General features: G+C 48.3%; 1 protein-coding gene across 1 annotated transcript in view; it reads left to right on the top strand.

The window, feature by feature from the left end:
• The window catches only part of RAB7B (RAB7B, member RAS oncogene family), a 28,493-nt gene extending 25,143 nt beyond the window's left edge, over positions 1–3,350 (top strand). Inside the window, exon 6 of the mRNA XM_069544520.1 lies at positions 1,395–3,350. Coding sequence (XP_069400621.1) covers positions 1,395–1,475 — 81 coding nt within the window. The 3' untranslated portion in view covers positions 1,476–3,350. The remainder of the gene's footprint in view (positions 1–1,394) is intronic.
• The last annotated feature ends 13,957 nt before the right edge of the window (positions 3,351–17,307 follow it).

Genomic DNA, 17,307 nt, shown 5'->3' with positions numbered 1-17,307 from the left:
CCCAGAGAATTTGCTGGGGGCTACTCTAGGCCCATCATCCGGGCTGACTAAGGGGAGCTGTGCTCTGCTGGCCAGGACACCCTACCAGCTGAGAGATGGGGGCTCTGCAAGAAGCAAACACGTGAAGAAGGGCTGGGTCCCAGGCCCGGTGCCCTGAGTTCTGGGCTGTCAGGCTGAACTACTGCTCAGCCTGAGGGTGGCAGTGAGCGGTGGGGCATCAGAGGACCTTCTTGTGCATCTTGGGGGCCACCATCGTGAGGGCGAAGCAGCCTCCTGGGATCCAGAGTCATGGGCACTAAGGATCTGGTTGACATTCCCCAGCTGGGACCCACAGAGGAAGTAAAGGCACAGACATCATTTTGGAAATTGTCCCCTCGGAGGGACACTTGAGACAGACAGCCACATGGAGGAGGCTGGTTCCCAGCTCAGGTCCACACTGGCATATCCACTGGTGTGGGTGGTGAGTGATCCACTTACCATCACACACACAACACCCGCCGTGGGAGGAGCGTGAAGGCTGGGAGCTCAGAGACGGGGGAGCGTGAGCAGGGAAAGAGACGTGATCCCCCAAGAAGAGGCCCATCTCCTGCAGGAGGTCGGCCTCCCCGCCTCACCCCTGTGCTCATGGCAGAGGGGTGGCCAGCCGGGTGGGCAGAGGCCTGTCAGACTGACCGCAGGCTTTCTCTGGACCTTGCTGGGACAGGAGACTTTGGGAGGCTGGGCAGAGAGGCAAAAAGGCCCAGTAGAAACATTGAGTCTGTTTTTGGGAGGGCTCCCTGGACGTGGGAGGGACAGAGGATGGAGGGGAGGTTGGGAGCTGGACACAGAAGGTTGGGGTGTGGGGACGTCTGCAGGGACATCTTCTGCAGGCACAAGCAGCGGGCTCTCATCTCTGTCACCTGAGGTCAGACGTCCCCTGGGTTGTCCTCTCTGGAGAATGGTGAGTGAGGGGACCCGGCTGGAGGTCAGGAGACCTGGGCTGCTTCGCCCTCACGATGGTGGCCCCCAAGACGCACAAGAAGGTCCTCTGATGCCCCGCCACTCGCTGCCACCCTCAGGCTGAGCAGTAATTCAGCCTGACGGCCCAGAAGTCAGGGCACCGGGCCTGGGACCCAGCCCTTCCTCACGTGTTTGCTTCTTGCGGAGCCCCCATCTCTCAGCCTCTCCCTGGTAGGGTGTCCCGGCCGTGCAGCCGCCGGCCTGCTCTGGGCTCCGCTGAAGAAGCTGGAGAAGGTGGTGAGGCAGGAGCGGGCGGGGAAGACCTCCCCTGGGCCTCCCAGCTGCACAAGGCTAGCGAACAGAAAGCCCGACCATCGCCGGCCATTGAGAAATAGAGGGCAGCGGGAGCTCGGCCCGCCGAGAGGCGAACGCTAACGCCTCTTTTCCTTCCGCAGTATCGAAGCATCTTAGAGAGTTACCTCACAGACTCCATCAAGCTCTCACCGGAAGACCAGCCCAAGAGCAGATGCTGCTGACCCTCCGGACCCCGGCTCTGCGCGCCCAAGGACGGAGCGTGCGCCGAGCTGGCCCCCCGGGCCCCCAGCCCCGCCGGCCGCCCGCGCTCAGACCGCAGCCAGGCTCCGACCAGCCCTGCCTCAGGCGGAGTGCAGACAGTCAGGGCCGAACCGGGACGTCCCAGCCGAGTCCCAGAGGAGTCACGGCCCCCTCGCTGGCCCCGGCTTTCCTGCCCTGCGCCCTCCCCAGACACCTCCTGCTTTGGAAGGCGCATCCCTGCACCCGGGCCCCTGCGTGCGGAGGCGATGGACCGGCCTTCCTCAGCGCGCCCACCGCACCCCACCCCCTCAGAGCCGCCGCACAGCTGTGGACCAGGATCCCTGCAACCAGGGCCGGGGAGGAGGTCCCCCTCAACCCCTGGCAGCAGCTGGTCGGGTCTGGGACACCATCTGTCTGTCCCCCCCGCAGCGCAGGACAGAAGGAGCACAGGAAGACCGCTCCCCCCACCCCCCACCCCCGCCCCAACCGGGCCGTGTGTGTCTCCTTGCTGGTAGGCTGCAGCCTCCGCTGGTTCGTCTGTCACACGAGGGTGGCGCGTGCCCTGCCCACATCCTGTGGCTCCTGAGGACCAGGAGCTCAGCTTCAATCCCAGGCGCTCTTGTGGAGACACACTGGCCATTCACTCCACAAGTCCTTTTGTGTATCTACTACGTACGATGCCTTGAGGTCCAGGGACGCGTGTAACAAAGACCTTGCTCTCCTGGTCTGACGTTCTGGAGAGGGGGAGGCAGTAAACCCAGAATTTGAGATGTTTTCAATTAGCAGGTAAGCGAGGTGATGGGAGAGAGAAGGACGGAGGGTGGGGTTAGGTGCTGTTTCAGATGTTTCAGCCAAGGTAGCCCAGGAGGGCTTCCCTGGGGAAGCGACACTGGCCCAAAGGCTGGAGAATGAGAAAACGGCTGCCATCTGAATTGGACGAAGAGCGTTCTGAAGACAGGTAGAAGCAAGGGCCAAGGCTCCAAGTCAAGGACAAGCTTGTTTTATTCCAGGGACAGTGAAAAGACACTCATTAACCTGAGAACTCAAAGCTGCTATTCCAGGGACAAAGTGGACCCCCACCCCCACCCCCACCCCTGGAAGACTCCTTGCCAGCCGGCCACCAGAGGGCAGCAGTGCGCCTCCCAGCAGAGCGGGAAAGGGCGGCTCGATGGACGCTGGAAGGGCCGCAGTTTTCGTCTGCTGAGATGCTCAGAGCTCTTTCTTTGGCTCCGGGCATTTTCAGTCCTTCGAGATTCGTGAGGCAGAAACATCCCAATTTCTTAATCCTACTGAAAGATGGGCAAAAACTGCAGCATCAGTGATTCAGGCAAGAAATCAGCATCGGTGATAAATACTGGAACGCTGGGGAGTCTGTTCCTGCAGATGCTACAGCCATAACCTTCTTTTTCTGCTGGTGATGAGCAGCATTTACAGAGCCCAACCTGAAGGGAGTAGGCGAGATGACTGACCACCCCCAGGGTTTCCGCCGCCACATCCATGCCCACCACGGAAGTCTCCTGTCTACACAGCAGTACCCTTCCCTGAATGTTAGCACTGGACTTCCAAGCGTCACCTGGCACTGAAGATTTGCCCAGAGGCAGAGGAAAGGGCAGGTGAGGGGTCAGTAAGAGTTTGGGGAACCCCTTCTCCCCACAGGAGCAGGCGGCCCAGGGCACAGCTCTGGCTCTGCGTCCTTTGTGGGGGCGGCACTCTGCGTGTCGGCTCTCCCAGGGGCAGTGGGACTGTGGACTGGATGCGTGGTGCATGGAATGTGTACCACAGCTTGTGCACTTCAGTGGGCCTAGGGACCATTCTAAACGTGCACAACAGATAATAAACGTCTTTCTTAGTTTTAATCCTTTGTGGTATTTGGCTTTTAAAGTCTTTTTTTTTTTTCAATATCTGCATAGTCCAAAATTCAACAGATACTAAAAGGGAAGACAAAGACATCAAAACGTGAAATAGGACCGTACCGGTCAGTGCTCACTGCAAAATGAAAACGCCTTGTGCCTTGTCCAAAAATCGCAAGTTCCAAGACGGTGACGCTGAACTATTAAAACAAGCATGGGGTCCTTCTGAGCGCAGGTACCACCTGCTTAGGAAGTCATGACTAAGTACGCGTGTTCTCAGGGCTCCCCAGAATGACAGACCCTGGCCAGGACCAGCTGAGCTGCTTGGAGATAAAAGGTTCTGTCTCTGCAAAAGTCACGTGGAGATCCAACCCCAGGCCCAAACCACACATTCTGAGTCTTGTCTGGAGTCAGGAGCCAGGACCGAATGTTGCATGCGGGTGGAGAGTAGGGGCCGCGGCCCACAGCCTCCATCCTATCACGACTAAGGGACATGCTAGTGACCAGTCTCAAGATGGAACTGAGCTGAAACACTGTGGGCCGCTCCTCACCCCCAGCCCCACGTCTGAATCAGGCTGGCCCTCAGTTCCCACCCCACAGGGGCAGGTATTGGCAGCGAGAGCCAAGGTGAGGGGGCTCTAAGTCCAGGCCCAGGAGAGCCCACTAGAGCCTGCATGGGGGTGGGACAGCAAGTCGCAGGGCCCTGCCCTCAGCATCCCTTCAGAGAGGGGACCCAGCCAACAAGACTGGGTGACCAGGCCCTTCCTGGACCCACCACAGCCCTGCTCCGAGGGGCAGCTGCAGGCTGCTAGTGAATAATCGAGAATCCAGCCCAGGGCTCTGTGTGGCACACACCCATAACGTGAAAGTGAAAGTCACTCGGGCGTGTCCCCCTCTTGCTGCTGCTGCTGCTAAGTTGCTTCAGTCATGTCCAACTCTGTGCGACCCCATAGACGGCAGCCCACCAGGCTCCCCCGTCCCTGGGATTCTCCAGGCAAGAACACTGGAGTGGGTTGCCATTTCCTTCTCCAATGCATGAAAGTGAAAAGTGAAAGTGAAGTCGCTCAGTCGTGTCCGACTCTTAGCAACCCCATGGACTGCAGCCTACCAGGCTCCTCCATCCATGGGATTTTCCAGGCAAGAGTACTGGAGTGGGGTGCCATCACCTTTTCCACTCTTAGCCACCCCATAGACTATACAGTCCGTGGAATTCTCCAGGCCAGAATGCTGGAGTGGGTAGCCTATCCCTTCTCCAGAGGATATTTCTGACCCAGGAATCGAACCAGGGTCTCCTGCTTTGCAGGCGGAGTCTTTACCAGCTGGGCCACAAGGGAAGCCCACACATGCCCATGGGCCTTGGGAAAAAAAACAAACCTGGCCTGGCCCCACCGCCCATGGGGATTGGGGGAAATGCTGTTTCTGCATTTGCTCCTCCTCAGAGGCTCCCACTGTCCCCTCCACAGCCAGGGGTAGGTCCTGCTCTCAGCCACCAGCAGGCACCCATGATGTGATCCTGTTCCCAGAAGCTCAGTCCAGGGGCAGCCACATTGGCCGCGGCAACACCCAAGACCCACTGCCATGCACAGCAGACCCAGCTGCAACAGTGGACCGGTATGAGGCCGGACCTGTGGCATGCACACCTGGAGGCTCCCCCCGAGGTGAAAGCTGGAAGCAGGGTCAGGCACGGCGGGAAGTTTAGTTCCATTAGAGGGCAGCGGCCTGCACCACTGTACCAGGACCAGTGTGTGCCTGTGTGTGTGTATGTGTGTGTTGAGTGGAGGGGGTAGGGAGCAAGGGATTAGAAGATCAGACAATGGATTTCCCTTGCTAAAGTACAGACAAAGTAAAAATAAGCTCATAGGCTTGGAGGGGAGCAAAAAACCACGTGAAGCGGTGTTGGCAGTGCAGGAACAGAAACGCTGCTGAGAGCCTTCCTCACACCAGTGAAGCCCCAGAACAGCCCATGGGGGGAGGCCTTGGCCTCACCTTTCAGAGGCTTCCCCTCCTCGCTTCACATCCCACCTCATCCTTCTCTTAGAATCATTCCCTCCCCCCTCCTCTGCTCCAGCAGGTCCAGCCGACCGCATGCCTCGCCTGGACCCCACTGCCCTCGCCTGGAGCCCGCTGCCTGCCCGCTGATCCCTTTCCTGGCTGCTCCACACGGCAACCATCGCAGCCGCATCCACAGGACAGTTCCTGGGATCTGCAGGGGCTGCCCCCACCAGCCAGGGCCTGCTCATCGGGGCTCAGCTCTGGCCACAGCCTCCCTCACGGCTGCAAACAAAGGACCTCCTCTCAGTCCCCAGACATGCCTCTCACCCTGCCACGCCTGGCATGGGGACCTCTGTTGGGTGCACTGGTTCCTCTCTGGCCCTTCCCCAATCTAATTCCTCCTTAGCTGCTAGTTATCAGCTAAATCATTATCTTCTTCAGTAAGGATTACCTGATCCCGAGACCAAGTGAGGGGCCCCACTGTGGACATCCCCAAGCCCCCCGTGAACACAGTGCCAGAACTTCAGCTCCACTAGGATGGAAGTGCCACAGGGCAGGCATTTTCAGTGGTTTTATTCACTGTCTTCTCCCCCATGCCCAGAGCAATGCCTGACAAGTGGTTGGGGCTGGAGAAATACTTTTGACAGGCACAGCTCCTCCAGTATTTTATCATAGTTTTTTGTCCATTTGCCTAGACTGTAGTATCCCTGAAGGTAGGGCCTATTTTGATTAATCACTTTAATCCCAGCACTCAGCATGGAGACTGGTGCATAGTAGATAACAAATACTGTGAAATGGAATACTACACAGGTATTTTTTTAAATGACAATTCAATGTTTTATGTAATGACCTGGAAAAGATATCTGAGATGCACTGCACATTAAAAAGCAATGCAGAATCATGGGAATAATATGCTATATCTTCTATAACAGGAGACTCAAATAAGACTTTATGTTCATTTTTGCTTGTATATAAAGAAAACTCTAGAAGAATGCATGAGAAGTGGATAAAAGTGATTACGTTTCAGAGAGGGACTGGGCAAACACAAGTCAGGAGAGACAGCAAGACTCTTCTTTGTATAATTTTGCAATTCAGATTTTGAATTCTTTGAATGTATTATATAATCAACAATTTAAAAGAAGGAAAATGAGTGTTGATGGAAAAAAAGAACAAAACGGGAGAGAAGCAAAACCCCAACCAGGATCTGCCTGCCTCCAATCAGTCACATCCTATGGCCTTGAATCCAAGGCTGACAAATGTAGATTCTGCCGCCATAGAGGACACCCTTAAGAAATCCTCCCAGCCCACGTGCTCTGGCTGAGATGCCAAGTCCTCTGGGATGTGGTGAGAGCCCCTCAGGTTCTCTTGGTTCTCCTGTGTCCTGGAGGAGGATCCTCTGTACTGGGATGTTAGCTAGTAACTGAGCAAGTGTTTCCAGTCTCAGAAACTCAGCTCTGGAGATGAACAATCAAGTCTGCACTGCTTTGTGAATTACCATGTAATGACTACACTTAGGAATTTCCCAAGGCTAATCTCAGGGCTTACCAGTTTGTCAACACCCTGGAACTCCCTTTCCTAACTGAAACATTGACCCCTGAAAAGATGCTGCTCTAGCTTATAAACTCCAAAGTAAACTGGTGCAATTATTTGGGGGCTATATTGAGTAAGGCACCACATACAGGCCCTCCAATCCTACAGTTCTGTCCCTGCACAGGCAAAACCCTTCCTGGTGCACCAGAGGACATGATCAAGAATTTTCTCCCATGGCTGACATAATACTAACCAGTAAAAGTCTGAAAGCCTTCCCACTAAATTCTGGAACAAGACAAGGTTGCTCACTTTCACCACTTCTATTCTACATAGTATTGGAAGTCCTAGCCACAGTAATCAGGCAAGAAAAAGAAATGAAAAGTATCCAAATCAGAAGGAAGAAGTAAAATTCTCATTATATGCAGATAACATGATACACTACATAGAAAACCCTTAAGACTCCACACCAAAACGATTCAGTTCAGTTCACTTCAGTCGCTCAGTCATGTCAGACTCTTTGAGACCTCATGAACTGCAGCATGCCAGGCCTCCCTGCCCATACCAACTCCTGGAGTTCACTCAGACTCACGTCCATCGAGTCCGTGATGCCATCCAGTCATCTCATCCTCTGTCGTCCCCTTCTCCTCCTGCCCCCAATCACTCCCAGCATCAGAGTCTTTTCCAATGAGTCAACTCTTCACATGAGGTGGCCAAAGTACTGGAGTTTCAGCTTTAGCATCATTCCTTCCAAAGAACACCCAGGGCTGATCTCCTTCAGAATGGACTGGTTGGATCTCCTTGCAGTCCAAGGGACTCTCAAGAGTCTTCTCCAACACCACAGTTCAAAAGCATCAATTCTTCGGCGCTCAGCCTTCTTCACAGTCCAACTCTCACATCCACACATGACCACAGGAAAAGCCATAGCCTTGACTAGACGGACCTTTGTTGGCAAAGTAATGTCTCTGCTTTTCAATATGCTATCTAGGTTGGTCATAACTTTCCTTCCAAGGAGTAAGCGTCTTTTAATTTCATGGCTGCAGTCACCATCTGCAGTGATTTTGGAGCCCAAAAAGATAAAGTCTGACACTGAAGTGATGGGACTAGATGCCATGATCTTCATTTTCTGAATGTTGAGTTTAAGCCAACTTTTTCACTCTCCTCTTTCACTTTCATCAAGAGGCTTTTTAGTTCCTCTTCACTTTCTGCTATAAGGGTGGTGTCATATGCATATCTGAGGTTATTGATATTTCTCCCGGCAATCTTGATTCCAGCTTGTACTTCTTCCAGCCCAGCGTTTCTCAGGATGTACTCTGCATATAAGTTAAATAAGCAGGGTGACAATATACAGCCTTGACGTACTCCTTTTCCTATTTGGAACCAGTTTGCTGTTCCATGTCCAGTTCTAACTGTTGCTTCCTGACCTGCAAGTAGGTTTCTCAAGAGGCAGGTTAGGTGGTCTGGTATTCCCATCTCTTTCAGAATTTTCCGCAGTTTATTGTGATGTGATCCACACAGTCAAAGGCTTTGGCATAGTCAATAAAGCAGAAATTGATGTTTTTCTGGAACTCTCTTGCTTTTTCCATGATCCAGCAGATGTTGGCGATTTGATCTCTGGTTCCTCTACCCTTTCTAAAACCAGCTTGAACATCTGGAGTTCACAGTTCACGTACTGCTGAAGCCTGGCTTGGAAAATCTTGAGCGTTACTTTACTAGCATGTGAGATGAGTGCAATTGTGCGGTAGTTTGAGCATTCTTTGGCATTGCCTTTCTTTGGGATTAGAATGAAAATGGACCTTTTCCAGTCCTGTGGCCACTGCTGAGTTTTCCAAATGTGCTGGCATATTGAGTGCAGCACTTTCACAGCATCATCTTTCAGGATTTGAAATAGCTCCACTGGAATTCCATCACCTCCACTAGCTTTGTTCATAGTGATGCTTTCTAAGGCCCACTTGACTTCACATTCCAGGATGTCTGGCTCTAGATGAGTGATCACACCATTGTGATTATCTTCATCATGAAGATCTTTTTTGTAAGTTCTTCTGTGTATTCTTGCCACCTCTTCTTAATATCTTCTGCTTCTGTTAGGTCCATACCATTTCTGTCCTTTATCAAGCCAAAGCTATTAGAACTGATAAATTGGTTCAACAGGGAGCAGGATATAAATTCATATATAGAAATCTGAGGCATTTCTTTATACTAACAATGAATTATCATAAAGTAGAAACAAAAATCCTGTTTAAATTTGCATCACAAAAATAAAATTCTTAGGATTAAGTCTAACCAAGCGGTGAAAGACTTACACACTAAGAAATATAAAAATTAATAAAGGAAATCAAAGGAGATTCAAGGAAATGGGACACGCATATCCTGTGCTCTTGGGTTGGAAGAATCAATATAGTTAAAATGGTCATCCTAACCAAAGCAATCAACAGATTTAAAGTGCTCCCTATCAAAATATCAATGATATTTCCCCCAGAACTAGAACAAATAATCCTAAAATTTATATGGAACCACAAAAGATCTAGAATTGCCAAAGAAATCCTGAGGAAAAAGAACAAAGCTAGAGGCATAACCCTCCCAGACTTCATACAATAGCTACAGTAATCAAAATAGCGTGGTATTGAACAAAAACAGACATACAGATCAATGGAGCAAAATAGAGAGCTTAGAAATAAACCCACACACCTGGGTCAACTAATTTTTGACAAAGGAGGCAAGACTACGCAATGGAGAAGAGACAGTCTCTTCAACAAGTGGTATTGGGAAAGCTGGACTGCTGCTGCGAATGCTGCTGCTGCTGCTGCTAAGTCGCTTCAGTCGTGTCCGACTCTGTGCGACCCCATAGATGGCAGCCCATCAGGCTCCCCCATCCCTGGGATTCTCCAGGCAAGAACACTGGAGTGGGTGGGAAAGCTGGACAGCCAAATGTAAATCAATGAAGTTAGAACACTCCTTCACACCACACATAAACAAAATGAAAAGACAGCCTACAGGATGGGAGAAAATATTTGCATATGAAGCAACCAACAAGGGCTTTATTTCCAAAATATAGAAATAGCCTCATACAACTCAACAACAACAACAAAACAAACAACTCAATCAAAAAATGAGCAGAACACCTAAATAGATATTTCCCCAAAAATACAACAGATGGTCAACAGGCACATAAAATATCCTCAACATCACTACTTATTAAAGAAATACAAGTCAAAACTACAGTGAGGGATCACCTCACTCCAGTCAGAATGGCCAGCATCAAGAAGTCTACAAACCATACATGCTGAAGAGGGTGCAGAGAAAAGGGGACCCTCCTACACTGTTTGTAGGCATGTAAGTTGGTGCAGCCATTATGAAGAACACTGTAGAGGATCCTTTAAAGTATAGAAATAAAGTTACCATTGTTGTAGTTGTTCAGTCACCCAGTCATGTCCGACTCTTTGCAACCCCATGGATTGCAACATGCCAGGCCTCCCTGTCCCTCACCATCTCCTGGAGTTTGCCCAAGGTCATGTCCATTGCATTAGTGATGCCATCCAGCCATCTCATCCTCTAATGCCCTCTTCTTCTACCATCAATCTTTCCCAGCATGAGGGACTTTTCCAATGAGCCTGTTTTTCAAGTCAGTTGACCAAAATACTGGAGTTGCACCTTCAGCATCAGTTCTTCCAATGAATATCCAATGGATTGATTTCCCTTAGGATTGACTGGTTTGATCTTGTTGTCCTTGCCATCCAAGGGACTCAGGAGTTACCTGGGCATATGTCTGGAGAAAACCATAATTCAAAAAGATACATGCTCCCCAATGTTCATAACAGCGCTATTTACAATAGACAAGACATAGAAGCAACCTACGTGTCCATCAACAGATGAATGGATAAGGAGATATGGTGTATATATATATATATATATATATATAATGGAAAATTCTAAGCCATTAAAAAAAGAATGAAATAAATGCCATTTGCAGCAACATGGATGGACCTAGAGGTTGTCATACCAAGTGAAGTAAGTCAGACAAAGACAAATATTGTATGATATCACTTATATGTGGAATCTAAAGAATAGGACAAAAGAACTTAATTACAGAACAGAAACAAACTCACAGACATAGAAAGCAAATTTATGGTTACCAAAGAGAGAAGGGGAGGGATGGGGATAAATTAGGAATATGGGACTAACAGATACACATCATCATATATAAAATGGGGCTTCCCCAATGGCTCAGATGGTAAAAAATCTGCCTACAATGTGGGATACCTATGTTTGATCCCTGGATCAGGAAGATCCCCTGATAAACAATAAGAGTTTACTGTATAACACAGGGAACTATATTCAGTATCTCGTAATAACCTATAATGCAAAAGAATCTAAAAAAGAATGTGTGTGTATATATATATATATGTATATATAAAACCAAATCACTTTGCTGTACACCTGAGCCTAACACAATATTGTGAATCAATTAAACTTCAATTTTAGTTCAATTTTTAAAAGGAATTTTTTTTTTTTTAATTTGCTTATTTCTTGTGGCACACAGGATCTTTGATGCTCGTTGTGGCATGCAGGATCTTTGTTTTTGGTTGCAGCATGTGGGGTCTTTAGTTGTGGCATCTGGGGTCTTTAGTTGTGGCATCTGGGGTCTTTCGTTGGAGCCTGTGAACTCTTAGTTGTAGCATGTGGGATGTAGTTCCCTGACCAGGGATTGAACCCAGAACCCCTGCATTGGGAGCATGGAAACTTAGCCATTGGACCACCAGGAAAGTCTCCCCTGAAAGAATTTTTTGTTGTATTGTTTGTAATAGCTAAAAAAAAAATTTTTTTTTAAGAAACTGAAAATGATCTAAACATCTGCCAGGAAATCAGATAAATAAAATGTGGTATATTCAAACAGTGGCACTTCCCAGCACTGGAAATAAATAAAGCCACACACATCAACTGGGTGAAACTCAGAAGCTCTGGAAGATAGCAAGCCATAGAAGACATATGGTAAAGCATTTATGTAAAGTTTAAAACTTAACAGCTCATCTTCATACATATTTATCATAATTGCATGTGGCAAAACAACAGAAAGCAATACAAGGCGAGCAAATAAGGGACACCTGGACCCCAAATTTGGACTGTGTTTACCTTTGACAGGGTCAGGGTCAGGGGAGGCAGAGCTGCAATAGGGGCCAGACACTCAAGGCACCAGGACGATGCTGGAAGACTTCTATTTCTCCAGTTGGGTTGAGGCCACAGGCAGTCATGTTGTTATTACACTTTGTGTCTTCGGTGTATGCTACATATATTACACGTATTTTAACCACTCAGGGATTCAATTTTTAAAATTTTAGCCACAGTCTGAGCCTTAGCATCAGGCCCTCCTGGGTTTGAAGCCTGACTTTGTTTTTCGTAGCTGTGTGAACTTGGGCCTGTCCCCCGCCCTCTCAGAGCATCCATGGTCTCATCTGTGCTAAGTCACTTCAGTAGTGTCCGACTCTGTGCGACCCCATAGACGGCAGCCCACCAGGCTCCCCCGTCCCTGGGATCCTCCAGGCAAGAACACTGGAGTGGGTTGCCATTTCCTTCTCCAATGCATGAAAGTGAAAAGTGAAAGTGAAGTCACTCAGTCGTGTCTGACTCCTAGCAACCGCATGGATTGCAGCCCACCAGGCTCCTCCGTCCATGGGGTTTGCAGGCAAGAGTACTGGAGTGGGGTGCCATTGCCTTCTCCTCTGTACGTAGGGATAATAATGTTTACCACTAAGGGTTATGTATGTGCTGTGCCTGCTTGTAGTAGATGCTCAACACGTACTCAGTCGCTTCAGCCATGTCTGACTCTTTGTGACCTCATGGACTGCAGCCTGCCAGGCTCCTCTGTCCATGTGATTCCCCAAGCAAAACTACTAGAGTGGGTTGCAATGTCCTCCTCCAGGAGATCTTCCTGACCCAGGAATTGAACCCAAGTGTCCTTCGTCTCCTGCATTGCAGGCAGATTCTTTACCCAGTGAGCCACTTGGGAAGCCCGTAATTACTAATAGTGTGTCCCCCAGTACATTAAGTATTCTCCATCATTTCTGTTCATTTGGTCCTTTCCTGTAATATTTTATTGGCATGTCGCAAAATGAACATTAAATTATCACTTTAGTCCCTGAAATAATACATCTTAACGTGTTTCTGTCTTTGGTGACCAGGGTGATCAGGAAGGAAAACTAGGAGAAAGAGTGGTGACCCCTAGAACACGGGCGTTGTTGGGGTTTCTTGCAGGAAAGGCAAGGCAGGGCTGAGTAAAAAGTTTACGATGGGCTGGTTTAAGTAATTCCCACAGGCTTTGGGGCAAGTGAGTCTTTACCTAGTCGTCTGGTTCCTGGCCCTGGGTTGATTTAGGACAGGAGAAACATTTACATGGTGTGTGAGAGTCGAAGGTGGCAGAGGCTTGGGTCTACACTGGAAAGGTGTGCTCCAGGCAGGCTACTTGCAGGAGAGATATAAACAATTCTAGCTCTGAGGGTGGCCCTGTGATTCGTTGCTGCCGAACTGACAGATACAGAATCTAAGAAAGCACAATTAGAGAAGTAGAGAAGGACCACAGGTCAAAATGAAAGGGGTTTTCACAGGACGGCCCGTAACTAGGTTTACTGTTCTTTACGGCATTAGCCGAGAAAACAGATCTGAAATTTGGGGGACTCTCTAATATTATCTTGGTAGAGTTGTAAAGTGTATTAAAAGTGTGAGACCTGTGATAAATCTCGGTTTATGTCTCAGGAGAAGGTGGTAGGCCCAGCAATAAATGCTGGTTATTCTTGGGTCGGGAAGAGTTTCAGGAGGATTGGCTTAAATCTCTTTGTGAATAAAGGTTATCAGATTCTTTAACTTACCTTTATTAAGTTAAGGGTGCAATTAAATGAATGAATGAATGAGTGAGAGAACAAACAAAAGAAGTCATCCATCCTGCTCACACCTACTCATCTTCCCTCACTGACTTCTGGGACTCAAGCTGCCTGGTTAGCATTGAGGCCACTTGTAAAAGCAAAATCCAATTCTCACACCTTTGCAGAGTGTCTGGAAGCAGGCAGCTGGCACATTTAGCCCCAGGAAGACTCTGCCTGCATCCTCCAAACTGGACCAGAGAGAAGACCTCATGGGCGGAGCTCACTGCGTCCTCCCTGCTGCCATGCCCCAGCACGGTTCTGAGCCCACAGCCACTGTTTTGGGAAGACAGGTCTTCGGTCAGCAGGGAGCTCCCCAGACATCTGTAGCCTCGGATCCATAGCTCTTGAATTTCTGGGAGATTTCTTTGCCCTTAAAGTCTCAGAAACATCTGTTCTATATGCAATACGAGCCCATGATTGGAGAAAATTAAGTGCATTTCAAAACTCTGAAAATGAGAGAGACTGGTGTTTATAGGACTTCTGAGAATCTCTACCAGTCTCTGATTTGATTTTTTCCCTGTTTCAGGCTACATCTAGGGCAGAGAATTACCTGTGAAATCAGAGACAGGGCCATAGATTTGAAGTCAGGTGATTTTAACGAAGTTTTTTTTGTGATATTAAGCTAGTATTCTTTCTAGCCTCAGTTTTCTCTTCTGTACAATGAGAACAATAGTTGTTTCCTGGGGATTTCCCTGGCAGTCCAGTGGTTAGATTCTGTGCTTCCATAGCAGAGGGCACATGTTCCACCAAAGGTCAGAGAATTAGGAGTCTGCATGCCATGAGACACTGCTAAAAAATAGTTATTATTATTATTTCTTGCTCATTTCACAGGGTAAGATAGAAAAATGATAGAAAAATAAAGTAAAATTATATATATGCTAGTCATTTGAAAACTATACAGCTCTGCATAACATGGTGTAGGGAGGGAATGCTGAATTCAAAATATCTTTGTTGGTTGGTTGGTGGGTTGCTTATTTTTAACACAATACATATTAATGCCACAGGTGTTAGTTTCTGCAAAAATCCCCTGGTCAATAATGTGTTAGACGATCGAACATATATTGAGGCTTATTATGTACTAGGCACTGTTCTGAGCAGTTTATGAATGTTAACTATTTTAGTCCTCACAAGAGTCCTGTGAACTAGGTGTTAAATCATAATCCACATTAGACATATGGGGAAACTGAAGCACAGTTCAGTTCAGTTCAGTTACTCAGTCATGTCCAATTCTTTGTGACCCTATGGACTGCAGCACGCCAGGCTTCCCTGTCCATCATCAACTCTCAGAGCTTACTCAAACTCATGTCCATCAAGTCAGTGATGCCATCCAACCATCTCATCCTCTGTCATCCCCTTCTCCTCCTGCCTTCAATCTTTCCTAGCATCAGGGCCTTTTCTAATGAGTCAGTTCTTCGAATCAGGTGGCCAAAGTACTGAAGTTTCAGCTTCAGCCTCAGTCCTTCCAATGCATATTCAGGACTGATTTCCTTTAGGATTGACTTGTTTTATCTCCTTGCAGTCCAAGGGACTCTCAAGAGTCTTCTCCAACACCACAATTCAAAAGCACCAATTCTTCGGCACTCAGCTTTCTTTATAGTCCAACTTTCACATCCATACATGACTACTGGAAAAACCATAGCTTTGACTAGATGGACCTTTGTTGGCAAAGTAATGTCTCTGCTTTTTATGTGCTGTCTAGTGTGGTCATAGCTTTTCTTTCAAGAAGCAAATGTCTTTTAATTTCATGGTTGCAGTCACATCTGCAGTGATTTTGGAGACCAAAAAAAAATGAAGTCTGCCATTGTTTCTGTTGTTTCCCCATCTATTTGCCATGAAGTGATGGCACCGGATGCCATGATCTTAGTTTTTGTAATGTTGAGTTTTAAGCCACCTTTTTCACTCTCCTCTTTCACTTTCATCAAGAGGCTCTTTAGTTCTTCTTCGCTTTCGGCCGTAAGGGTGGTGTCATCTGCATATCTGAGATTATTGATATTTCTCCCAGCAATCTTGATTCCAGATTGTGCGTCATCCAGCCTGGCATTTCACATGATGTACTATTTAGCATATAAGCTAAATAAGCAGGGTGACAATATACAGCCTTGACATACTCCTTTCCCAATTTGGAACCAGTCCATTGTTCCATGTCCAGTTCTAACTGTTGCTTCTTGCAGATTTCTCAGGAGGCAGGTAAGGTGGAACTCTCCACTATGGCCCGTCCATCTTGGGTGGCCCTACAGGGCATGGTTCATAGTTTCTTTGAGTTAGACAAGGCTGTGGTCCATGTGATCAGTTTGGTTCGTTTTCTATTATTGTGGTTTTCAACTGAGGCACAGAGAGGTTAAATTACTTGTCCATTTTGGACACTAGTATGTGACAAAGCTGAAACCCAAACCCAAGCTGTCAAGCTCTAGAAGCTGAGCTGTTAGTCAGCTATGCTGCCCCCTCCTTGAGAGATCTGAAGCCTACACCTGACTTTCACTAATTCTGCCTTCTAACTTCCATTCAGTGATTCCATTTATATTTACTGAGTGACTACTGTGTCTTGGGCACTACTCTAGGGATGGATCAGTGAACAAAACATACTGTTACGGAGTTTGTATTCTAGCATGAAAAGCGGACCGTAGACAGATGATCGTATAAGGTGTCCAGAGGAGTGAGCGCAACGGGTGAAGAATAGGGTGCGAGTCTAAGTCTGTTCAGGCTACAGGAATAAAACACCAGACTGCTGCTGCTGCTCAGTCGCTCCAGTCCTGTCCGACTCTGTGTGACCCCATAGACGGCAGCCCACCAGGCTCCCCCGTCCCTGGGATTCTCCAGGCAAGAACACTGGGGTAGGTTGCCATTTCCTTCTCCAATGCATGAAAGTGAAAAGTGAAAGTGAAGTCGCTCAGTCGTGTCCGACTCTTAGCGACCCCACGGACTGCAGCCTACCAGGCTCCTCCTGGATTTTCCAGGCAAGAGTCCTGGAGTGGGCCGCCATCACCTTCTCCGGACTAAGCAGCTAATAAACATCATAAATTATGTCTCACGGGTCTAGACGCTGAAAGCCCAAGACCAGGGTACCAGTACAGCCGGGTTCTGCTGAGGACCATCTTCTGGGTTTCAGTTGGCCAGATTCTTACTGTGTCCTCACAGGGTAGAAGGGACAAGCTTGTTCTCCAGAGTCTCTTTTATAAGGGCACTAATCCCATTCATGAAGGCTCCACCCTCATGACTCAACCACCTGCCAAAGACTCCACCTCCTAATACCATGAGTTTGGGGTATTAGGGAGGAATATGTATGAATAAGTGAGGAGCACAAATAGCATTGTATGAATTTTGGAGGAATACAAATAGCAGTGCAAGGGAATATAACGTGACTATGGGTCACGTGGCACAAGTCCTCTTGAGGAGGTCGCCATTAGCTCTACCATAAAGCCGCCAAGCAGGCGACCCACAAACTGCAGAACAATTATACCAAAGAAATTCTCAGACTGTTAGGAAAGTTCTAGGACCCACAACAGATTTCCCAACCTGGGTATCCAGTGAAG

The sequence above is a fragment of the Ovis canadensis genome, chromosome 12 (genome assembly GCF_042477335.2).
Source record: "Ovis canadensis isolate MfBH-ARS-UI-01 breed Bighorn chromosome 12, ARS-UI_OviCan_v2, whole genome shotgun sequence".
Taxonomy (NCBI): domain Eukaryota; kingdom Metazoa; phylum Chordata; class Mammalia; order Artiodactyla; family Bovidae; genus Ovis; species Ovis canadensis.
Note: the sequence above shows the minus strand (reverse complement) of the source record. Positions and strands in the feature narration are given on the sequence as shown.